This window comes from Oncorhynchus clarkii, chromosome 8, assembly GCF_045791955.1.
Source record: "Oncorhynchus clarkii lewisi isolate Uvic-CL-2024 chromosome 8, UVic_Ocla_1.0, whole genome shotgun sequence".
Lineage (NCBI taxonomy): Eukaryota > Metazoa > Chordata > Actinopteri > Salmoniformes > Salmonidae > Oncorhynchus > Oncorhynchus clarkii.
In genome coordinates this window covers 20,342,365-20,369,268 of record NC_092154.1, presented here as the reverse complement: position 1 = coordinate 20,369,268, position 26,904 = coordinate 20,342,365, and the positions used below count along the sequence as shown (strand labels likewise).

Here is a 26,904-nt window from a genome sequence, read left to right as displayed (position 1 = left end):
TCCAGACCTCCTCTATTGTGTTTACGCCGTTTCCTCCAAACATCTTAATGAAATGAGAATGGTCCTCGCCTACAGGTACAAGTACAAATTAGATTGGCAATTGCCTCTGCATTTAAATGGCCTTTTTCCTCTTTCTATTTTTTCCGTTGATGGGGTTGGTTTGTTTTCTTGGAAAACTACTTCTACCTAATAAACATCAGCGGCTTCAATAATTAATTGTTTTCGATCAAATATATTGTGAAGGTTTCTGGTTTGTTTTAGTTGTTGTCTATTAGTTATCCAGTATTTTGACCCAATAAAATTACCAGGAAAAAGAGTTTCAGGAATTCAATTTTTATTTTTGAGGTTTTATTGTCACATACACTGGATATGTGCAGCCATAGTAGTAGTAGTAGTAGTACAGTGCAACCTGGGGAAAAAGTGCTTTGCTCAAGGGCACATGGACAGATTTTTCACCTTGTAGGCTTAGGTATTAGAACCAGCGACCTTATGTTACTGGCCCAATGCTCTAAACTCTAGGCCACCTGTAGCCCAAGTCCTGAGGTGACCTTAAAGGGAAAAGTAAAAATACAGTGCCCTTGGAAAGTATTCAGACCCCTTGACTTTTTCCACGTTTTGTTACGTTACAGCCTTATTCTAAAATGTATTACATCTTTTTTTCCCTCATCGGTCTACACACAATACCCCATAATGACAAAGCAAAAACAGGTTTTCAGAAATGTTTGCCAATTTATAAAAAATAAAATGAAATATCACAAGTATTCAGACCCTTTACTCAGTACTTTGTTGAAGCACCTTTGGCAGGGATTACAGCATCGAGTCTTCTTGGGTATGACGCTATAAGCTTGGCACACCTGCATTTCGGGAGTTTCTCTCATTCTTCTCTGCAGATGCTCTCAAGCTCGGTCAGGTTGCAATTCAACGGCTCAGACACAAGAGGTATGTGGTAGGGTCTACAGTCAATCACGGATTACAAAAAGAAAACCAGCCCCGTCGCAGACCAGGATGTCTTGCTCCCAGACAGACTAAACAACTTCTTTGCTCGCTTTGAGGACAATACAGTGCCACTGACACGGACCGCTACCAAAACCTGCGGCCTCTCCTTCACTGCAGCCGACGTGAGTAAAACATTTAAACGTGTTAACCCTCGCAAGGCTGAAGGCCCAGACGGCATCCCCAGCCGCATCCTCAGAGCATGTGCAGACCAGCTGGCTGGTGTGCGCGTCCTCAGAGCATGTGCAGACCAGCTGGCTGGTGTGTTTACGGACATATTCAATCAATCCTTATCCCAGTCTGCTGTTCCCACATGCTTCAAGATTTCCACCATTGTTCCTCTTCCCAAGAAAGCTAAGGTAACTGAGCTAAACGACTACCGCCCCGTACCACTCACTTCCGTAATCATGAAGCGCTTTGAGAGACTAGTCAAGGACCATATCATCTCCACCCTACCTGACACCCTAGACCCACTCCAATTTGCTTACCGCCCCAATAGGTCCACAGACGACGCAATCGCAACCACACTGCCCTAACCCACCTGGACAAGAGTAATACCCATGTGAGAATGCTGTTCATCGACTACAGCTCAGCATTTAACAACACAGTACCCTCCAAACTCGTCATCAAGCTCGAGACCCTGGGTCTCGACCCCGCCCTGTAAAACTGGGTACTGGACTTCGTGAGGGGCCGCCCCCAGGTGGTGGGGGTAGATAACAACATCTCCACCCCGCTGACCCTCAACACTGGGGCCCCACAAGGGTGCGTTCTGAGCCCTCCTGTACTCCCTGTTCACCCACGACTGCGTGGCCATTCACGCCTCCAACTCAATCATCAATTTTGCAGACGACATTACAGTGGTAGGCTTGATTACCAACAACGACGAGATGGCCTACAGGGAGGAGGTGAGGGCCCTCGGAGTGTGGTGTCAGGAAAATAACCTCACACTCAACGTCAGCAAAACAAAGGAGATGATAATGGACTTCAGGAAACAGCAGAGGGAGCACCCCCCTATCCACATCGACGGGAGTGTAGTGGAGAGGGTAATACGTTTTAAGTTCCTCGGCGTACACATCACGTACAAACTGAATTGGTCCACCCACACAGACAGAGTGGTGAAGAGCCTCTTCAACCTCGGGAGGCCGAAGAATTTAGGCTTGTCACCAAAAGCACTCACAAACTTTTACAGATGCACATTCGAGAGCATCCTGTCGGGCTGTATCACCGCCTGGTACGGCAACTGCTCCGCCCACAACCGTAAGGCTCTCCAGAGGGTAGTGAGGTCTGCACAACGCATCACCGGGGGCAAACTACCTGCCCTCCAGGACACCTACACCATCCGATGTCACAGGAAGGCCAAAAGATCATCAAGGACAACAACCATCCAAGCCACTGCCTGTTCACCCCGCTATCATCCAGAAGGCGAGGTCAGTACAGGTGCATCAAAGCTGGGACCGAGAGACTGAAAAACAGCTTCTATCTCAAGGCCATCAGACTGTTAAACAGCCACCACTAACATTGAGAGGCTGCTGCCAACATACTGACTCAACTCCAGCCACTTTAATATTGAAAAAATGGATGTAAAAAATGTATCACTAGCCACTTTAAACAATGCCACTTAATATAATGTTTACATACCCTACATTACTCATGTCATATGTATATACTGTACTCTATACCATCTACTGCATCTTGCCATCTTTATTTAATATATGTATCACTAGCCACTTTAAACAATGCCACTTTTATATGTTTACATACCCTACATTACTCATCTCATATGTATATACTGTACTCGATACCATCTACTGCATCTTGCCTATGCCGTTCTGTACCATCACTCATTCATATGTCTTTATGTACATTTTCTTCATCCCTTTACACTTGTGTGTATAAGGTAGTTGTTGTGAAATTGGTAGGTTAGATTACTCGTTAGTTATTACTGCATTGTCGGAACTAGAAGCACAAGCATTTCGCTACTCCTGCATTAACATCTGCTAACCATGTGTATGTGACAAATAAAATTTGATTTGATTTGGATGGGGAGAGTTACTGCACAGCTATTTTCAGATCTCTCCAGAGATGTTCTATCAGGTTCAAGTCTGGGCTCTGGCTGGGCCGCTCAAGGACATTCAGAGACTTGTCCCGAAGCCACTCCTGCGTTGTCTTGGCTCTGTGCTTAGGGTCATTGTCCTGTTGGAAGGTGAACCTTTGTGCCAGTCTGAGGTCCTGATTGCTCTGGAGCAGGTTTCCATCAAGGATCTCTCTGTGCTTTGCTCTGTTCATCTTTCCCTTGATCCTGACTAGTCTCTCAGTCCCTGCTGCTAAAAAACATCCCCACAGTATGATGCTGCCACCACCGTGCTTCACCGTAGGGACGGTGCCAGGTTTCCTCCAGGCATGAGCCTTTTACTTAGGAGTGGCTTCCGTCTCGCCACTCTACCATAAAGACCTGATTGGTGGAGTGCTGCAGAGAAGTTTGTCCTTCTGGAAGGTTCTCCCATATCCACAGAGGAACTCGGTCACCCCCCTGACCAAGGCCCTTCTCCCCCAATTGCTCAGTTTGGCCTGGGGGCCAGCTCCAGGAAGAGTCTTGGTGGTTCCAAACTTCTTCCATTTAAGAATGATTGAGGCCATTTGTATTCTTGGGGACCTTCAATGCTGCAGAAAATGGAAACAGGATGCACCTGAGCTCAACTTTGAGTCTCATAGCAAAGGGTCTGACTACTTATTTACATATGGTGTTTCTGTTTTTTATTTTTAATACATTTGCAAAATGTTCAAAACTTGTTTTTTCGATTTGTCATTATGGGGTATTGTGTGTAGATTGCTGAGGAAATGTTTTTATACAATCCATTTTAGAATAAGGCTGTAATGTAACAAAATGTGGAAAAAGTCAAGGGGTCTGAATTTAACATGCATTTTCGTATGTGCTTTCTGGCACTAGTGCAATAGGCCCACCATAGTTGTGTCCATCTCAAATGCTGTTATGTTATTGGTTTATTTTATTTTCCAGCTTAGCCTAATTCGGAAATCATTTTTGCGGCACGCGTCTCATGAACTACTGAGATGGAGAGAGATGAATTAGAAAACAAGGAAGCTAACACATTTAAAAACTATAGGGAACCCTCTACAGTGGAGTGTCCCTGGGTTCAGGTATTGTGTGTTCTGCTGGGACGCTATAATCACCACCAACATACACTACCAGCTTTTTATAGTGTTACATCCACCTGGGTATTAGTAATGCAAAAAAGCAAAACAATGACTTTCTAATTTATGGTCTTCTGTTGGGCTTAATTGAAGAAAATACAAATATGTCTCATGAACAAAATATTTCTATGTATGCCCTGCAGGGCTAAAAACTGAACAGGGCCTTTTTGTAGATAATTGTTAGGTTCCATAGACAAAAGCACAGGTCACGATTGGCTGAACCAAAGCACTGGATTCAGATTGGCTTAACCAAAGCACTGGATTCCATCTCAGACTAACAGTGCCATAATACATGTACCACCCGCAGTATATGATTAAGTGGAGGGTGAACAGGTGGACATTAATAAAAGGTACTATATGCAGAAGTGTGAATACCAGACTTTGTGATGGTAACGTCAGTTCATAAAGATGATATGGGCAGGATGGGCCAGCACCAGTACAGTGACTGTCAGATTGGACTTGCTGTGATCTCTGAGTATTGCCGCTGCTGTTGAATTAGCTGCAACAAAGTAATCGGCTGACAGCCATCTGGACAGGGAGAGAGGAGAGAGAAAGAGGCCTGTGTGACGTGCAGAGCCAGAGACCAACTCCGTCTGACGTCAGACCCTTTACAGGCCTTATATTGGTCTTAAAGTGATGGAATGACATGACATTGGCTGCTCATGTCCCTCAGTATATTTATTCAGACATTACATAGGATGCTTCCATTAGTTAGTTAACTCTCTAAGGGGAGGGTTTCATTGGCTTCCATTGTAGTGAGAATGGTGAATGTAGTAAATGTGATTTGGTAAAATTATGATTTGGTGTTCCTGCGCTGTATCTTATTTCCCAAATGATTTATTGTATTTCAAGATATTTTTCTAAGTATTTTTTTTACCTTTAATCGTCTTAAGGTAAAATATCTTGAAATAAGATAAATGACTTGTATTAAGCCTATTTTATGTTAAAATAAGCAAAATTATCTGACAATGACTATAGATAATTTAGCTTGGTTTCGAAAACGCCATCACTAATTTTAAGTGAATTATTACTCATAATAAGATATTTAGGCTTGTGTCGTGTCTTTGGCTATGCCGGATTAAGTGATATGACATGCTATTCTATAAAATAATTTCTCCGTAAAGTTACCTGATTGAGCTAATCATGTAAATGTAATTAACTAGAGAGTCGGGCACCACGAAAAAATATTTATAGAGCTGTTATCTTCCGAATAAACTCTTAAAGACCTAGTAATATTTTACATCAATAGCAGTCAATATTAATAGTCATCTTAATTCAGTCTCATCTGGAAGTTGTAAATTCTTAGTTATCTGCACGAACACTGGCCAACAAGTTGAATCAGCAATACAAAATTGAGTTGAATTATTTATTTACTAAATACCTAACAAATCACACAGAATTACACATACACATAATTAAATCATAACTTGATTACAAATTACGTCATAAAGGAAAACATCCCTAGCGGGCGGAACAGATATGACAGCTTGTTACACAAAAGAAAAGGGTCTGGGTTTGAGTGAAAGAGCGGGAAGACTGAGGAACAAAGGGCAAGCTGTACTAGTGTAAATACAGTATCTTATGCATTCTAAATTACCGCCCATTTGGAAAAGGAAAATGCAATAAATATTTACTCTGAGCTGCGCTCAGTAGGTAGGTTGGTGGTGGATGGAAGGCCGTGTTGTCCAACCGAGTCCTTTGTCCTTTGAATAATGTCTCTGGTTGTTGGATACGTTGTAGTAACGTCGTACTCTGTCTGTTCCTTCCTAACCTTCGTTTGCAGCGGCTGTTGCTAACTCAACGGCTAGGAGGTACTGTATCACTTCTGAAGTGAATAAAAGTTCAACGTTCATACCATTCGCAACCAAAGCTCACGCTGATGTTGGCTTAGTTCTGTAGTTATTATCTGAACCATTCTGACATCGGACCGTCGTCCCCACATCCTCGGAACAAGAGGTTACATTGTTGTCAAGGCTTTATATAGGAAGGGAGAAAAGGGTGTGTTTGAAAAGTTTTATAGCCCTTGTCCCCTCACTGAGTGAGCAGCCCTAACTTATGAAAACCCACATCTCACATTTTAGAAGCTAAAATCACATTTCATCCCATCACGAATAATTTCATATTCAAACATTTAAATTGAACAACAATTCCATGTGAATCCGATAACTCTGATGTGTAGACTTTCCACTGTAGTGTTTATGTCATCTTATCATTGATGAGAATGTCTCAGATGACAACCGAACTGACATATTCATTAAGTACCACCGCATATGTTTAATTGGTCGCATTACCAGAATATAGTTAATTTCCCCCCACCTTCTGATGTTCCCAGAATCTCTATGTTAACCAAGGGTTTTGCAAATGTAACATCAGTAGGGTAGAGAGAGGAAAAAGGGGGGAAGAGGTATTTATGACTGTCATAAACCTACCCCCAGGCCAACATCCTGACACTTGCTTAGAGTTCACTTTTTGCAGTTTAGTCCAGGATGCTCTGGGCCAGACTCCAGACCTATCCAGACTGACTGGAAGGGGAACCATCTGGTTATTTTGAGAGTGTTTGATAGTTTGGCGCCCTTGGTCTAGCTCAGGGATGAAAAATAAGAGAATTCTAACTTAAACATGTTGCTGATGCTGATTAGTTCATTGGGGGTCTGACAATGACACAAATCTTATTAGGTTGATTACCAATTTGGAAGAAAGAGTCCCAAATTATTTTTGAAAAACTAAAACATTTTTGAAAAATAATTTGCAATAAAACACAGATGTGGAAATCTTTTGCCAAAAATAGATAAAGTTAGAAATTGAAGCGCTTTTAGGTGTGTGCTGTTCTAAGCCATATGCTTTGATTCCCCCCTGTGTCCTCCAGAACCCCCGCGGCCTATCGCACCTCCTCAGCTGCTGGGCGTGGGGCCTACCTACCTCCTGATCCAGCTCAATGCCAACTCCATATTCGGGGACGGCCCCATCATTCTGAAGGAGGTGGAGTATCGCATGACATCAGGGAGCTGGATAGAGACCCATGCTGTCAACTCCCCTAACTACAAGCTGTGGCACCTGGACCCAGACACAGAGTACGAGATCCGTGTGCTGCTCACCAGACCAGGGGAGGGGGGCACCGGCCAGCCTGGACCACCTCTCATCACCAGGACAAAGTGTGCCGGTAAGTCTCCATCTCGGTTCTTCCTTTTTTTCCCCCAATTGTTTTTCATTCTGTCTTTTTCCTCTCCGTGTTACCTCTCTTCATCTCACTGCTCTGTGATATTTGCATACAGATAATTGCCTGGGGCCTTCTTATAAAACATAATTGGAAAAGCCAGGAAAAATAAACAAGGTTTCTGGTGGAGGTAGTGTCATGGCTGTCACTCACTAAGAGTGCCTCTCAGATCTAAGGAAATAAACTAACATGCTTTTCAGAACAATCCTTTCCAGTATTTACCCTGGGGTCCATGATGACAAACCTGCAAAAGGTATTCTCAATCATTTCTGCCAGGGCGGTGTGATACCCACACGCTTGGGTTGCCATGGCATCTGTATTAAGCAGCATACCAACAAGGCCAGGACTAGATAAAGAAGTTATATGGGGGAGCACGTAGTGGAGTGGTTGTGTTCGAAGAAGGAATCTGAAGATGGAAAGTGGTTATTAAGAAGGATGCAGAATGTATGCAGTGTTTCATTACTCTGGGCATTGCCTGTCCATCAGCCTGAGACACTATCCATCTATTCCCCTGCCTGGTGCTCAGGAGTGAATAGACCAGCTGTATTCCCAGATTGACATTCAGAAGGCAGACTGCAGTTTTGCGTTTACTCTTCTTGGCTACTGTCAGGGTGTAGAGGGAGATTTTCAGGGGATATAGTTCAGGTACAGTCCTGTAGGCTGCTTACAAGGAGATGTCTACTGTACAGTGCATTTGGAAAGTATTCAGACCCCTTGACTTTTTCCACATTTTGTTACCTTAACAGCCCCTCATCAATCTAAACACAATGCCCCATAATCCACGGCATAGCAAGCAGTACCGGAGCGCCAAGTCTAGGACCAAAATGCTCAGCTTCTACCCCCAAGCCATAAGACTGCTGAAGTATTAATCAAATGGCCACCTGGGCTATTTACTTGACCCCGCCTCCCCCTTTGTTTTTACACTGCTGCTACTCGCTTTTTATTATCTTTGCATAGTCACTTTACAAATTACCTATACTAACCTGTACCCCCCCACACATTGACTCGGTACCGGTACCCCCTGTATATAGCCTCGTTATTGTTATGTAATTTTCTTGTGTTACTTAAAAAATTTTAAACTTTTCGTTTATTTAGTAAATCCTTTCTTAACTCTATTTCTTGAACTGCATTGTGGGTTAAGGGCTTGTAAGTAAACATTTGATGGTAAGGTCTACTACACCTATTGTATTCTGCGCATGTGACAAATAAAATTTGATTTGAATTCCAAAGCAAAAACAGGTTTTTAGACGTTTTTAAAATACGTTTTCAGACCTTTTACTTTGTTGAAGCACCTTTGGCAGCAATTACAGCCTTGAGTGTTCTTGGGTATGACGCTACAAGCTTGGCACACCTGTGTTTGGGGAGTTTCTCTCATTCTTCTCAGGAGATTGTTGCTACACAGTGATTTTTCCTGAAGCCACTCCTGTGTTGTCTTGGATGTGTGCTTAGGGTCGTTGTCCTGTTGGAAGGTGAACCTTTTCCCCAGTCTGAGATCCTGAGTACACTGGAGCAGGTTCATCAAAGATCTCTCTGTACTTTGCTCCGTTCATCTTTCCCTTGATCCTGACTAGTCTCCCCAGTCCATGCCGCTGAAAAACATCCCCACAACATGATGCTGCCACCACCATGCTTCACCTTAGGGATGGTGCCAGGTTTCCTCCAGATGTGACGCTTGGCACTCAGGCCAAAGAGTTACATTTTCCAGAGAATCTTGTTTCTCATGGTCTGAGTCATTTAGCTGCATTTTGGCAAACTCCAAGCAGGCTGTCATGTGCCTTTTACTGGGGAGTGGCTTCCGTCTGGCCACTCTCATAACAAAGGGTCTGAATACTTATGTAACTAAGGTATTTCTGTTTTTTGTTTTTTTGTGTGTGTAGATTGATGAGAGAAATGATTTAATCAAGTTTAGAATAAGGCTGTAATGTAACAATGTGTGGAAAAAGTCCAGGGGTCTGAATACTTTGCGAATGCACTCTATGTCTCTGCCTTCATCCATCATAGACAATCATAATAATCTTCTCCTTGACCAAGTGAATGATGCTCTGCCCATGGAATTGGCAGGAATGTATTATACTGTATGTTTATGGTAATACAATAAACTTTTTTATCAGTATCTTCCATTTCCCCTTAGTTTTCCTGAAATCTCTCTGCACTCTCCCACCTATCAAAAAAGGTAGGATTAGTTTGAAACATTAGTTTAATATAGACCCTAATATCCACAGCAAAAGGCACCCTTGGTGACTAGATAGCACATTTGAGAGATGTAGGCACCAAGCGTCTGTGTGGTCACAGTAGAACAGATTTTGATTACTGGGCTTACATTCAAATATTAGTCTAATATATACATACAGGATATATCGCTCAGGGATTTTTATAATGTTCTGTATGTATGCCATTGAGGCTTTTAAATTAGACAACTTTTCCCCTAAGATTCCTTTTGAGATTAATAGTTGAATTTAAATACGATTTTAATGTCATAGTAAGGCACCATTTCAGCTAGAGCTTTCCAGCTTGTACCTGGAATCAAGTTGAATGATTGGAAGGCGTCATTAGGGATGTTGTACAAAAGTAACATCACGGGTGACAATCAAATAGTGTGTTTCTTACGTGACAGGGGACAGGGGAAGCAGGACATCCTGTTTTCTATCTGAAGCATAAATATTAAGCATCCTCCCCATCCCGGAATGGGTGCAGTGAGCAAGTGCAGGCCAAGAATGGCAAATGATGCCCTGCGATGTATTATGTATGTCTTCGCCTCCTACACAAATAAAATAAACTTCCTGTCGCATTGTTTAACCTTTTTCTGTGAACTTCAGTTTATTTTCACTCATACTATTATGATAAGGGAAAAAAGGACAATGAAAATGACATGGGCTCCTGGGTAGCAGAGAGGTGGGGTGGCCCGCAGTCAATCTCACGTTTCCTGATTTGCAGGGTGAGCGAACGCATTATGAAAATGCTCAAGGCGCCTCTCCCCAGAGAGTTTGTATTTATATTTTCAACATGCTCCCCATGTTGTTTATTTCTTAAAAATATCAGGCCGTTTCAGCAAAATAACGTATTGATCATTTGTCCATGCTTCACTGTTAACAAAGAAACAATTCCAAGGCTGTGAAATTAAAGCTAATAAGTGCTGGTGCATGTTCCTGCCACCATTTATTGCTGTATGGACTTCACGTTCCTGATATTTCTCTTTCCCCACCATTTATTGCTGTATGGACTTCACGTTCCTGATATTTCTCTTTCCCCACCATTTTGTCTAATACTATTGTAGCAGTGTTAAAATGGGTGGTTCCATTAGTGTCTGGTTGATTTTTATGGGGGTGGCCTTCATACCATGTTGTTATGGGTCCCAGTAAATTAAGCAGACGTCATGCACCACCATGGTTCCCACCTGTACTTAATTCCCCCTGACTGCCTGAGACCACATAGACTAACCCGCAAGCCCTCTGTTTTCCTGACATAAGCACTGCCAAGAAGAGAAAATTGGAGGTTCAGCTTGCCTGGTGACATCACCAGACGGTAAATAAGTTAATAGAACAATAACAAAGATAGTTCCAAACCTCTCTGCCAATAACTTCAATTTTTTTGTTTTCCCCTACCTACTTTAAAGACCACTCCCAGACAATCCTAGCAAAATTCTTGCTCAATCGTTTTTTGCTAAAAAGCTATTTGTTTCATTTTGACAATTTTAATGGAGAACTATTACAGTAAGGTACTTAATTGTTACCCAGAAGTAATTTTGTATTGCTATAAAAATAGCTGCATTGGGACTTTAAAGGATACATTCAACTGGACATTTGAAATATAAGATATAACTCATCATAAGCTCATGTTGAGCTATGAATGTTAGGTTACTCAATATGTGTTCCATGATTGGCAGACTGAGCAGAGGCTTCATTTGGACCAGTTTCTTATTGAAAAGACAGTTTCAGCAGTCCACCTCACTCTATGCTCCAAGGACCTAATGTGGTTTCCATACCGCTGCCTGCTCAAAAAACTCCTCAGCTGGAAATTAGATTGTGTATAATGAAATTAACAGACCACTCTGTTCCACATACCCTGTGGTGGTTTCACCGGAGAGTGTTAAAATGTTGTCACCTTTTTAAATTCAAACCGAAAACACTGTATTGAGTATAGAGGAAGAGAGTTTTTAAGCTGACAATTGCGCTAGAACAGTTTCCTGCATGACAGGCAGGCAGGGGAAATGAATGCTCTTAGTACGCCAATGCACCATACGGCTTTGATTTGCCTGTACTCATGCCATGCATTTGTACTAGCACCTCCGCCTCTCCAAGAACACCGATTGCCATCTGTAACCAACCTGATTTGGTTTTAACCCTCTAAAGTCTAAATCCTGTCTAACCCGGGTCTAAGCTAACATATGGAATTCTTTTAAGATGGTCATACCAAGGATCATTTAGCTATTTTAAAAAAATATTTAAAACAATATATTGGATGAAACATTAAATTTGGCATTACTGCAATTAGCCAATAGAAATGCATTGAATAACATAGTCACTACATGGAACAACAGATCCTTGAAAAACAGAGAAAGCTGTCTTGTTCAGATGCTACAGACGTTTTTGTGAAAAGACCGATTTTCAGGGTGTCTAATGGTCTAACAAACACCACTCTAGCTCTGCCACCTTTTACCGCAGATGTGGAAGGGCGATATGGACGGTTTCGGCAGCTCATCTCTAGCTTAAACATACGGATTTTGATTGGGATTTTTGCATTATGTTAATTTGATTTCTGCAAAGGCGCGGAAATTGTAGGCTAAGTTAAGGGTTCTACATGTCTGAACAAGTTGTGCTTTCAGAGCATCACAGGCTAGTATAATCTCTTGAAGCCAGTTTAAAAAGCAATTAACTCTGCAGCACCACCAGCTAGCGCGCTGCTTGGTCCTCAGCCATTTACATTAGCCTCGCCCCTCCAGATAGACGAGTCCTGGGCTTCAGTAATACCACCCTTAACGTTGAAGCGCATTGGGATGGAGCAAGAGTAGCCATGGATCCATCTCAAATAGCACCCTATTCCCTATTTAGTGCACTACTTTTGACCAGAGCCCTATGGGATCCCCTATGGGCTCAGGACAAAAGTAGTGCACTAAATAGGGAATACGGTGTAATTTGGGACGGATGCCGTGTCTGGGCTGAGCCGAGGCTGAGGTATCCACAGTCCAGTAACTGCTATAGTGTCAGGCTCCCTTTGCCTGATAGTCAGAACAGAAGCCTGTGTATCAGGGAGGTGTTTCAGCACCACTCCTCCAGTGTTTTCTCCAAGGACCTCAGTCAGTGTGATAGTCGGGACGTCACGTCCATGGCAAGACACCAATCCAATTAGTAAAGGTAATAGAGGACCACGAGTGGCTGACCATCATATTGCTGATTACACAGAAAAAAAGGTGTACAAAATGACCTCTCTGAGCTGACGTTTGCAGTGGCAGGCCTTTTATTGAGGCAATTTCAATTAAGTCATCGGCAGCCCTTCAGATGAACAGTAGAGCCAATAACATCCTAAGTAGAGCCAAGGTCAACAGTTCAACCTGCCCTATGTATCTGAAATGAACGCATTCATTCAGGAATTTTCCACTTTTCGCTAATGTGTTGCCAAGGTGTTTGATTTGGTGTATGCTTTCGCTAATTGTCAGCATCTATTTGCTGAAAGCCGAATGGACCGACAATTAGGAGTCTCACGACAAACATTTTCATCACAACGGCTGTGTTTAGTGATGCAGTGAGGGCTCTTTCCTCTCAGGTACCAACACAAAAGCCTCCACTCCCATATGAACATTGACTTTTCACATATTATCAATGCTCAGTCTTAGATATTGATTTTGTTGGGGCCCTGCAGCCAGAAATACTATTAAGGGATCTAATTTTATCTGCCAATGATTATTTGAGTTCTGCATTCATTTCAAAAACCCTTAAAGCAATAGAGTTTAGTTTGTTTTGCCGTGTGAATGATTGTTCCTGGAAAACGGTGTGATTATGGCTCCCATTGATGTTATTAACATCCTGGAGTACCCTGGGATTAATACTATTGATCTAGTTACTCAGTCTGTACTCTCCACTTGACACCTTTGAAAATAACCACACACACACACACACACACACACACACACACACACACACACACACACACACACACACACACACACACACACACACACACACACACACACACACCTGTTTATGTTACTACTTATCTACCTCAGAAGTACTAGTGCTTCTATAAGGATTAATCCCTATAACGTTAGCTTATCTGTTGCCCATGAATTTGCCTGTAGTGAGACTGACACCATTGGTTGTGGGGTCGTCCGTGGAACAGGGGAAGGTTTCACACGATCATCCTGCCAAAATACCCAGACATTCTAAAAGGCACTGGAAGCTGAGATTGGGATATTTGTGTAGTAAATGCACATGATGATACAGTATCAGAATATGAGAGCGAAACAGTGAGACCCACTGTGTGTGGAATGATCAAAACATTAGTCGTTGTACTTCAGTAATATTAATCATAGCTGGTCGTTGTCCTGGTGGTAGCAGTCACATTTGGGATCATACTCTAGAGTATGTGTTAGAGTTGTGCATGTGTTGGTGTGACTCCCTACTGGAATATGATATTTTGGGGTTTGAGAGATTCAAAGGGGAGAGGAAATGCATTCCAACTGTCAAATTAGTTTGATAAATGACTGTCAACCAGTGAATGGCAAGGGACAGGAAGTTGGTAGATGACTTTCCTTACCTCAGGCATTTCCAGAGAGTCTCCTGTGATAGGCATGGCATTACTCTTTCCACCCCCAACATGGGAGTCAAAGAAATAGGAGGCTGAGGGGGTAGAAGATGATGAATCATAAGGAATGTTGTTCAGACACTTTGACAATCCACACAGGACTACTGAAGCATGGACTCTGATGTATTATTTAAATGCACACTGTTTGGCATGGGTGGTAAATAGAGTTTCCTCTCTGTGTTGTTCCTCTCGTGTTACATCTAATATTTCATACCATACATAGCTCAGACCTGGCATAAAAACAAGTCCATCCTTTTGTCAATAAGACTCACTGTCAGCAGAGGAGGTGGATATAGTGTTTCTCCTCGAAGGCAACTGTGTAATCACCTCTTTTGAGTAGGAAGCACCTCTCTTTCTCTCTTCCTTAACTTTTCCAAGTCCCCTGGCCAGTGTTCTCAGTAATGCAACACTGCTGGAGCTCTGGGAAAATCATGTGGGATCTTCTATCTATAAATCCTCTCATTTGCTTGTTTACTCCATTTTTAATCACAAGCACCTCCGAATAATCCTGCTTTGTGACTCGAGGGGATGTTTTTGTATTTGTTGTGTTTTTTCCCGCTGCCTTACAAACCATTTTGACTGTATGTTGATTGTTATTAATTGTGTAGCTGTGCAGTGCTTCTCAGCATATAATGATGCAAACACAGGAATGCTTACTCTAAAATAGGAAGGAGGCCAGCTTTTATTTCATCATGATAAAGGAGGATATTTACAAAGCAAAGCCATTTGTCCTGTCTCATTCCACACCGGGCACTGGAAAGAGAGGGGGAACAATTCATATCAATTAAGATGGATTTAATGTGTCATGACGCTATATCTGCCGGCTCAAGAAATTCCCCCCAATGGGGCATTAAAAAACATTATTTGACTTGACCACCTTAGGGGCAATGTTCTGTATGATTAAAAATCTAGTTTATTTATTTTGTGTATTTTTGCTTCTATAATTGCCCCTGATAGTTTGAGAGAAAGTCTGTGAGATTGGTCAGATCTGTAGGTCATGTGTTATTTACAGCCCAGTAATTGAATGGGGTGCCCTGTCTATGGAGAACCCCAAGCAAATTCATTTGAGTTTTTATCCATATATTTATCTTCATCTTTTCTTCACTTCCTTACTCAACCTCTCTGGTATCACTTGCTCTCTTTGCCATCCATTACAGATAGCGTATTCTACTCTGTATGCTAATGCATGACTCAAATCAATGTCTTTCCATTAAGGATACTGTATTGTGCTGCTACTACATGGATCTACAGTTGAAGTCGGAAGTTTATATACACTTAGGTTGGAGTAATTAAAATTCATTTTTCAACCACTCCACAAATTCCTTGTTAACAAACTATAGTTTTGGAAAGTCGGTTAGGACATCTACTTTGTGCATGACACAAGTAATTTTTCCAACAATTGTTTACAGACAGATTATTTCACTTATAATTCACTGTATCACAATTCTAGTGGGTCAGACGTTTACATACACTAAGTTGACTGTGCCTTTAAACAGCTTGGACAATTCCATAAAATGATTTCATGGCTTTAGAAGCTTCTGATTGGCTAATTGACATAGTTTGAGTCAATTGGAGTTGTACCTGTGGATGTATTTCAAGGCCTACCTTCAAACTCAGTCCCTCTTTGCTTAACATCATAGGAAAATCAAAAAGAAATCAGCCAAGACCTCAGAAAAAATTGCAGACCTCCACAAGTCTGGTTCATCCTTGGGAGCAAGGATGCCAGACTATGGTTTGCAACTGCACAAGATCGTACTTTTTGGAGAAATGTCCTCTGGTCTGATGAAATAAAAACAGAACTGTTTGGCCATAATGACCATCGTTATGTTTGGAGAAAAAAGGGGGAGGCTTGCAAGCTGAAGGACACCATCCCAACCGTGAAGCACGGGGGTGGTGGCATCATGTTGTGGGGGTGCTTTGCTGCAGAAGGGACTGGTGCACTTCACAAAATAGATGGCATCATGAGGTAGGAAAATTATGTGGATATATTGAAGCAACATCTCAAGACATCAGTCAGGAAGTTAAAGCTTGGTTGCAAATGGGTCTTCCAAATGGACAATGACCCCAAGCATTCTTCCAAAGTTGTGGCAAAATGGCTTAGTCAAGATATTGGAGTGGCCATCACAAAGCCCTGACCTCAATCCTATAGAATATTTGTGGGCAGAACTGAAAAAGCGTGTGCGAGTAAGGAGGCCTACAAACCTGACTTAGTTACACCAGCTCTGTCAGGAGGAATGGGCCAAAATTCACGCTTGTGGATGCTTGTGGATGGCTACCCAAAACGTTTGACCCAAGTTAAACAATTTAAAGGCAATGCTACCCAATACTGAGTGTATGTAAACGTCTGATCCACTGGGAATGTGATGAAAGAAATAAAATAAAAGCTGACATTAAAGCTGTACTAAATAATTGTCTCAATTATTCGGACATTTCACATTCTTAAAATAAAGTGGTAATCCTAACTGACCTAAAACAGGGCATTTTTACTAGGATTAAATGTCAGGAATGGTGAAAAACTGAGTTTAAATGTATTTGCTAAGGTGTATGTTAACTTCCAACTTACATGGGCAGTATTGAGTGGCTTGGATGAATAAGGTGCCCAGAGTAAACGGCCAGATCCTCAGTCCCAGTTGCTAATATATGCATATGATTAGTACATTTGGATAGAAAACACTCTGAAGGTTCTAAAACTGTTTGAATGATGTCTGTGAGTATAACAGAACTCATAGGTCAGGCAAAAACCTGAGAAGAAAATCCAAACAGGAAGTGGAAAATCTGAGGTTTGTAGTTTTTGAACTCAGCCCTATCGAATACACAGTGGGATATGGTTCAAGTTGCACTTCCTAGGGCTTCCACTAGATGTCAACCGTCTTTAGAAACTTGAATGAGGCTTCTACTGTGATGTGGGGCCGGATGAGAGCTCTCTGAGTCCGTGGTCTGGCAGCAGAGAGCCAGGTCCTGGTCACGCGCATTTCACATGAGAGCGACCTGCGTTCTATGGCTTTTCTACAGACAATGGAATTCTCCGGTTGGAACGTTATTGAAGATTTATGATAAAAACATCCTAAAGATTGATTATATACTTAGTTTGAAATGTTTCTATGACCTGTAATATAACTTTTTGAACTTTTCGTCCAACGTTCAGCTGGACCTCCGTAAGAAAAGTAGCTACTTGGACATAAATAATGGACATTATCGAACAAATCAAACATTTATTGTGGAACTAGGATTCCTGGGAGTGCATTCTGATGAAGATCATCAAAGGTAAGGGAATATTTCTAATGTTATTTCTGATTTCTGTTGACTCCAGCATGGCAGATAATTTTTTTCTTTTTCTGAGCACCATTCTCAGATTATTGCATGGTTTGCTTTTTTCGTAAAGCTTTTTTGAAATCTGACACAGCGGTTGCATTAAGGAGAGGTATATCTATAATTCCATTTGTAACACTTGTATTTTCATCAACATTTATGATGAGTATTTCTGTAAAATTGATGTGGCTATGCAAAATCACTGGATATTTTTGGAACTAGTGAACGTAACGCGGCAATGTAAAATCTGATTTTTTCATATAAATATTAACTTCATCAAACAAAACATACATGTATTGTGTAACATGAAGTCCTATGAGTGTCATCTGATGATGATCTTCAAAGGTTAGTGATTAATTTTATCTATTTTTGTGACTCCTGTCTTTGGCTGGAAAAATGGCTGTGTTTTTCTGTGGCTTGGTGGTGACCTAACATAATCGTTTGTGGTGCTTTTGCTGTAAAGCCTATTTAAAATCGGACACTGTGCTGGGATGAACAACAAGATTACCTTTTAAAACGGTATAAGATACCATATGTTTGAGAAATTTTAATTATGAGATTTCTGTTGTTTTGAATTTGGCGCCCTGCACTTCCACTGGCTGTTGTCATATCGATCCCGTTAACGGGATTCCAGTCCTAAGAAGCTAGACCTCGAAGTCCGTTCCACTGGAGACTAATTCAGACCTGGACCACCAGGTGGGTGCAATGAATTATTACATATAACAGAAAAAACAGTCGTCTGGACCATTTTTAAGCCTTTATCACACTGCAGACTGTAATGCTCAATACAGTTTTGTTACAAGTGACCAACTCAGATTTGTGTTTGTTCAGACAGCAGTCATTTGCTAACATGGCTACGCTAGTTGTCATAGTAATGACGGGTGTGTTCACAGTGGTTTAGGCTGATTGGTGGTGGTGCTCATGCTTCCTATCACTCAGAAGTTAAGTAGCAAACTATGGTGACAACAATGCCTGCCATGGATGTGCCCCAGTTGCTTTGAATGTTCAAAATAATAGCATAAGAACACTTTTAAAGCCTCAAAGGATACGATTATCCAACTTTCAATATGAGGCCTTTTTGTCTTGCCTCAGCAATCAACTAGCTAGCTAGGTAGCTGTTTAGCTTTTGAGCACATTTACTAATTTGTTTGTAAACAATTAACAAACTAGTTAACTACCACATGTTTTTGTCAAACTGTCAATAGAGCAGCTAGCAAGCAACAAGTTATGCCAAATAAGAGTCTAAAAACCACTTGAGGGCAAATACATTTGATTTGACCGTTCAGACGCAAGTTGCATGGCCAGAAATCAGATTTGTGTATGACAGGTGTGTTAGCTGGGGCTGTGGAAAAAGTGTAACACCAATCAGGCCCCTGAGCACTGGAGTTGCCCATCCCTGTTTTAGAGTCACACAGCAGAAGTGTGTGACACTGTGATGTCAATGGGTCTTAAATTGATCTAATGAGTGTAAGGAGCCAGAGGAAAGTGTCCTCCTAAACACCAGTAGCAGCAGCACATCTATTTGGCCAGAATGTGGGCTAGGGTTTAGGGTGTGCAGTGCGTCATTAATTGTAGAACTCTCAGTAAAGTGAAAACACAAGGGAATCGGGAGACGCTTTGCTCTGTCTTTGAGAGCTGGTCAGCAGCATTTGAGACGCCATTGAAGGACAAACTTATAAAATGTGCACCCAGGAGCTGCCCCAGGACCGAGTTTTGGAAATCCTGATTTAGCAGACGCGTAGTGAGTGCATACATTTTTATATATTTTTTTGTGCTGGTACACCGTGGGAATTAACTGAGCCACAAGGGACAGGCTTTTGCCATACTGTAATAATTTCGCCACTATGGCCTATTTATTACCTCACGCCACTTATCCTACCTCATTTGCACACACTGTATATAGACTTTCTCTATTGTATTATTGACTATGTTTGTTTATTCCATGTGTAACTCTGTGTTGTTGTTTGTGTCGCACTGCTTTGCTTTATCTTGGCCAGGTCGCAATTGTAAATGAGAACTTGTTCTCAACTAGCCTACCTGGTTAAATAAAGGTGAAATAAAATTATTATTTTTTAAAAGGCTGGAAGCCCAGTGGGAGATGTGGCTCTATTTTTATATTTTCTTCTGCCTTATGACCTGTCGTAACTCTCTGTGATTGTTTATATTTACTCAGAGACATGGGCTACATTAAATACATTTATTACAACACAGGCCTTACCTGCAGCCCTCTTTAGATTGAAGTGTGTGCCCTCGCAATGCTTTCTGTCCAGAGAAGAGGCCTCCTTGGCTGCAGGCCAAGATCTACACATGACCCACAGTGCACCTTCCCCACTCCGAGAGGATGCTGATTTCCCCTCATTTCCCAGCATTAATTTAAAGAGTAGAGTGCACACATACAGACATGCTCTCTCATACACACATTTAGACACACTTGGATAACTGGAATCAATTCTGAGCCGTAAGTAAATGAAAACAATTAATTGAACATTTGGTTTGTCCTTGTGCTGAAACAGACACTAATGAATGATTTTGTGCTTTTGTTGAAAGCATAATATGCAATGTTATTGTCTCAGCTAAAATAAATCACATTCATACACTGTACCAAAAAATTGACATGGAAGGAGCAAGGTATGATTTTATTCCATCTACTTTCACCACATCCATACTTTCATATCTAAGCAAATTAAATTGTATTATTGGTGATACAGACCCTTCTTTGGATTCCCATTATGACAGGTGGTAATCCTCAGAAAGCCTATTTTTGAATAGTTAAACTGCAGGGAAGCTCTGTATTCTCTCTCCCTGCCATAGGAGCATGCCTGGGAGTTATCACTCATTCTTGTGAAATAACAACAGTCATTCCACCAAGTGTCTGTCCACAAATGTATAAATCTGAGCAATTGTCCCAATGCCCTGCGGCAGCTTTCCCGACTATCTCATCTTTCCAGGCTGAGGCCTTTTAAATAGGCGGTAGTAATGTATTGCCAGGGATGGCCCTGGCTCTGTGGTGCACCGCGCAGCGTGCCGAGGTCTTTATCTACTCCACAACACCGCCACGCGTACCACTGTTAGGGAACAGTGGTACGCGTTGCGGTGTTGTGGAGTAGATAAAGGTGATTAGTGATTAATTTTTGTTCAACAGTTAGGCCCGGTGCCTTCTGCTGCATAAACAAGACTTGTCAGTGGGACCACAGATCCTTTCAACAAACATTATGAAGTTGCTCAGATTATCTGTATGTGAGACGGAAAGGTTATTTAAATGTAAATGACTTATTTTGTGCTCCGTTCAGGAAGATTTTTGTGATCCAGCCACACATTGTTTGCTCATTATGTTGAGACAAAAACATGATCTATCTCTTTACTCCGGATGTGATGAACAGAGGGCGGCGGCCTTCCATGTAAATCATAAATAGGAATGTCAATACCTCTATGATATTGTGCAGAAACATGTATGTGCCTCATACACCAGTTGCCAGAATAATAGTACATGTGTTATTGAATGTAGGTTGCTAAATCATTACTACCCAGAACTTCCTCATAAAACCATTACTCTGCATATTGTTTTGACTGCCTGTTTGTGATCTGTGATACATTTGTTTGTCTTTAATGATATCTACCTACAGTATATCCACCTGTACTAGATCTAAGGATGTGTGTTTATTCTACTCCTTTAGACTGCTTATCAGCTTCCTCACAGGCTCTGCAATATGAATTTCAAATAAGGAAAAGGGGACGAATGTGTGGCTTTTGAGCGTCAGTACCTGGCGATTTCTTAGTCTCCTCCCACCTCTTCCCTCTTTCTTTTTCTCTCTCTCTCTTCTCCACCCTCCCTCTGGCTCTTTCTCCCGCTCTCATTCTGTCTTCCTCAGACTACTGCAATTTCAGTACAATTAAAGATCACAGGAATATAGACATGTAGTTAGAGAATTTCCATTCCAGTGTATATGATACTCAACTCCTCTACCATTCTACTGTGGTTAATACCATACCACATCAATATGCTATGTAAGATAAGGTACTAGCTATAGGTAACTGCCAAAATAAAGGAAACAGCAACGTAAAGTGTCTTAATAAGGCAATGGGCCAACAAGAGCTGCCAGAACAGCTTCAATATTCTTTGGATGGATTATATAAGTGTCTGGAACTCTATTGAAGGATGCGACACCATTCCATGAGGAATTCCAGAATTTGGTGTTTTGTTGATGGTGGTGGAAAACACTGTCTCAGACGCCGCTCCAGAATATCTCATAAGTGTTTAATTGGGTTGAGAACTGGTAATACATACACACACACACACACACACCCTAGACTCCTTTGAGACCCCTCTTTCAAAGGGGGATCTCTTCTTCTAGCCATGGTTGCCAAAATAATGGTCTGCCCAGCATTTTTATACATGACCCTAAGCATGATGGGATGTTAATTGCTTAATTAACTTAGGAACCACACCTGTGTGGAAGCACCTGCTTTCAATATATTGTATTTTGTATGCCTCATTTACTCGTGTTTTCTTTTTTTGGGCAGTTACCTGTACTTTCTTGGGACTTGGTTATCTGAGGTGAGATGCACTGTACAGTAGGTAATTCCATTAATCAGATTGACTCTACATAGACTGTAGTTATCCCTCCACGTAATACATTAGTACTCACTTAGCCCCCGTAGTCATCCATCACATTTTGAGATGAATAAAAGATGACAGAGATGGAATACGCTGCCCTACCTAACATTTTGCTCTTGCCAACATTGGGTAATCTGTGACTGGGCTTGTTTTAAAGATTTATCTGGTTCCTTTCTCCCAGTGATTTGTGGTGATGCTGTTTATTTAGGGATGTATGGATCACTCAGCCTCCTGTGTAAATGGCATTGCCGCGTATGGGAATAGACCTCATATTTCACCGCTAACAGTCTTACTGTACCTGCTGTTGTTAAACTACTACACCCATTATCAGCCACGGTCAAAGAGGGACCTACTCTCCGTAATGGGTGGAAGTTCATGGAGGAATGTGTATAGGTAGTGACAGTGGAGCAGCTTTCTGCTTGTCCCGGGGCTGTAAACCTCCTCAGAAGCCATTAGATTAATTGTCAGTGACTTGGAAGTAGCGAGTCTAGTGACTGCTGTGTTGTGAATGGCTGGGCACCGTGACTTAATATGTACAAACATTTCACATCCACTCCGTAGTAGTGTGGTTTGTCAGGTCGTATGCCTGATGCAAGCAAAAAGGGTTGTGTGTGTAATAAAAACGCATGAGGTGGCCATGTCTTCACAGCAGCACAGAATACCCCCTCCAAACATTTATTTAGAGTACATAAGCACACACGCAGGCACGCACAAACACACTGAAGTACTGTAGTCTCAGACCGTGAAAGTTATGTATAGCCTGGATGCATGTTTCAGTCTACCTTTGGTGATATCAAAAACACAGATTTTTCATTACTGGTGGAAATGAATATGCAGATAAAAGTTTAGGTAATTTCAAATGCAAAACTGAAATATGACCTTGTTATTTTTTATCTCTTCCTATCAGGCTACAGTATATAGAGTATGTACTCCATTATATCTCTCATAATAGTTTCCATGTTAGAAGGTGTAGTACCAAATGATGCTCTTATTTACAGCTTCATCCAGAGAACGCCCTACTCTGATTCTGTTGATTGAAAATCTTTGTTTGGTACAGAAAATCACGAGGATGAAAATCATATCCGCCCCCTCCTTTAATACAATTTCTCTAGTGCTAGTGGTAACTGTGTGGGTAATTGATATGATACCAGAGTGACACACACAGCGTTTCATTTCCCCGGGAGGAGTAGTGAGAATTTGTTTTTTCGTTTTTTTCAGCGGAGGCAACACTCTCTGTTCCTTTACTATGATCTTTTCTACAAGGTGTTTTTTATTCTATCTTCTCCTTCTCCTGAAGAAGTGATTTATTGTTACCTTTCTGAGGAGAATAAAAGGTGGATTATAATCAAGTTTAGGATGGACTGGGAGGTTAGTCTGAATGGTGGCGTGCCCGGCCCCTGGAAATGGCTTACACAGAAAATGGATGGAAAATTGGTTGATTGCAGGTGAAGGAAATCCTGTGTCCTCATAGTGACCACTGTCAGCAAGGCAACAAAATGATTACGGTCTCCTCCTCCTCCTCCTCCTCTACTCTGCAAGTTTGGGATAAACAAGTCTATTTAAAAAGCAGTTCACATCTTCAAAACACATGCAGATTAAAATCTGAAGCCATGATCACATAGCGTTTGTGGATGAAATAGTTAATGGTTAGTGAAGGGTGAGATATTTCCACACAGTGTAGGCTATGTGGTTGATTATGACCCAGGGAGCTCCAGGTAGAAGCAACCCTGATGGGGCTCTCCAGTCATAGGGCCGTGGTAGAACCAGGAACAGGAAGTTGGATATGGCTGACAGAAGGTTAGTATTCTAGGACCACCATGTATTTCCGAGGTGGACTTCACACAGGGGGCTGACAAGTGATACAGATAATGCTTACCTTGTTTTACAGTGGACATTATCAATTACAGAAACTAGTTGATATACTCTGAGTATAAAAAAAAACACTTTTTTGAGTTGTGCACCCTTTTTTCCCCTCAGAAACGACTCAATTCGTCAGGACATGGACTCTACAAGGTGTTGAAAGCGTTACACAGGGATGCTGGCCCATGTTGACTCCAAGGCTTCCCACAGTTGTTTCAAATTGACTGGATGCCCTTTGAGTGGTGGACCATTCTTAATACAAATGGGAAACTGTTGAGAGTGGAAAAACCCAGCAGCGTTGAAGTTCTTGACATACTCAAACTGATGAGCCTGGCACCTACTACCATACTCCATTCGAACGGCACCTTAAATCTTTTGTCTTGCCCATTCACCCACTGAATGGCACACATACACAATCCATGTCTCAAGGTTTAACAATCCTTCTTTAATCTGTCTCCTCTCCTTCATCTACACTGATTGAACACACACACCCCCTGAAGACACACACACCCCTTCACACTCTCAGCTTTTTTTTTGTTGTTGTTGTTGTTCCGTGATAAATATTTGAATAGCTATATTCAGATAGAGATGCTGGGCAGTAATGTGGAGATGGTTAGATATACTGGATTGTATTCCCACTCCTCAAACTTGCTGTCGTGCACTAGTAGACACTTTAGAGTGTAAATAAGAGCAAATGCCTTGGTTCTTTGTAAGCAAAGAACCAAGTCTGTAAATGTTGGTTTGAGTTTCAGTAACCTTGACTTCTACAGAGACTGAGGAGGGATAAAATAAACACACTGTTTTGAAACTCATGCAAATGAAAAACGTTCCTGATATGTCTGGGAAAGAGGGGTCTAAATGATTGGCTAATTTCAGTTGGGTAATTAACAGATCACTATGCCCATTATGAATGAATCAGTAAAGCCAAGCTCATTTGGCAGTTGTAATTGGTTTACAGGTGTTCACGGCGTTCTCTGCTAAGGCATCAGACATCTTGGATCAGCATCTGTGTAGTAACCGGAGTGGATGTAATAACCGGAGTGGAAGACAGTTGTTTCAGGTTGAGGAGGAAAGAGTTTATATTTAGCCTCAGGTACAGACAGACTGCAGCACCTTGGTGGAGTTATAACCTGACTATACCCAGCTTTATGAAGGAGATATTTGTAGTATATGTCTGTGTTCACGCAAGCAACATACATTTATACATATGCGCACGTTCATGCACACACACACACACACACACACACACACACACACACACACACACACACACACACACACACACACACACACACACACACAGGCTCTGAGTGGAAAGTTCAACAAACAGTTCTCTTTGAAATGCTCTTTCTTCAGAGCAAGGTGTGATACACTTGTATCCTTTAGAGTTTTCAGTTTTCCTCTCTCCTCTCACCGGTTGATATTGATGTGTTTTTGGGGGGTTTGTATATTTCTCTCCGTTAAGTAATGTACGCGCCATTAGCTATATGTAATGTCTTAGCCACCAGAGGTTTATGGAGCAAAGCACATTAGAAAGCCCTAGCGTCTAGTGCATCCCAGTGTTCGCCTCAGCAGTCCATAGGGAGCTACTTGAGCAGCTATTAAAAATAAATGATGTTGGATTCACCCCTTCTGTATCACCCTGTCAGTGATGTGTGGTAGAAAATATATGTTGGCTAAGCTTTATTGTGGAGTGGATGTTCTGTGTTGGTTCCATGGGAAAAGGAATAATGGGAAATGTGTGGGAAGCTTGGCTATTGATTCGGCCACCGCCTCGTCCCCTGGAAGGTCTACATCGATGAGGTCGCCCCCGGAGAACACCTAAATGGTGCCGGGGCCAGCCTAATGGAGAGGTAAATGAAGGAAACAACCAACATTATTAATGCCTCTATTCCAAAGGCCAGCTTAGCCCCAAGTTGATTTCATCACGAGCCATCTTTTCAATCCCCCCACTCATCACAGTCATGTCAGGAAGACCACAAAGAGGGAGAGCGAGAGAGGGAGTGCTCCTCAATAAGAGCACTCTGTCTCTCTGTCTCTGTCTCTCTCTCTCCAGGAGTGAAGAGACTTCTGCACCTTCAAGTGGCATTCTCATTTAGCTTTCTGACCTGACAATTCTTATCAATTAGGCGAAATGCCTCCCATTACTCATCCCACTTTTTTGTATCGACTCACAAGAGCAGAGAAATGGATAGAGTCATTTGCACTGTAGTTGAATCATATAGAACCCTCTCGCTGTTCTCCCGGCTGGCCAGAGACATGCCTGATGGTGACTGTCAGATCTTCATTTAAATCCAGATGACTGGGGCTCCTTTTAAAATATCTCTCAGTTTTAAGAAGTGGAAAACACTCTGCTAGGCATCTGCAGTCTGAGAGATATAAAAAGAATCACAACAAAGGGGCAAAAGATCAACCTCAATAGGGTGAACACAATTACAGTGATTCTCAGATTGCTTTGTTGGGGACATATCCTTGCAAATGCTCTGTTTCTCTGCTAACCGTCCTTAGGCTTTGTCCCATGTCTCCTTGAGAAGGGGCAAGAGCTGCGCACGCGGCAGTGGGGGAAGTGCATTAGCCTGCTTCACTGAGGAGTAATATACGGTGTCTTCAGAAAGTATTCATACCCCTTGACCTATTCCACATTTTGTTGTGTTACAGCCTGAATTCAAAATTGATTAAATATTTTTTTTACTTCTCACACATTAACCCATAATGACAAAGTGAACACGTGTTTTTAGAAATGAAATACAAAAATGTCTAATTTACGTAAATATTCACACCCCTGAGTCAATACTTTGTACACGCATGTTTGGCAGAGATTACAGCTGTGAGTCTTTCAGGGTAAAGGCATGCTTCCCAGCCTAACCAGTTTTTTTATGGAGGCAAGATGAAGTCAACGCCCCTT

At 41.8% G+C, this 26,904-nt stretch overlaps 1 protein-coding gene across 8 annotated transcripts in view; it reads left to right on the top strand.

The window, feature by feature from the left end:
- Positions 1-26,904, top strand: part of LOC139415086 (receptor-type tyrosine-protein phosphatase kappa-like) — a 164,326-nt gene that overhangs the window by 83,208 nt on the left and 54,214 nt on the right. For all 8 annotated transcript variants that reach the window (XM_071162873.1, XM_071162868.1, XM_071162870.1 and 5 more), the window contains exon 7: positions 7,070-7,363. In XM_071162873.1, coding sequence (XP_071018974.1) covers positions 7,070-7,363 — 294 coding nt within the window. The remainder of the gene's footprint in view (positions 1-7,069; positions 7,364-26,904) is intronic.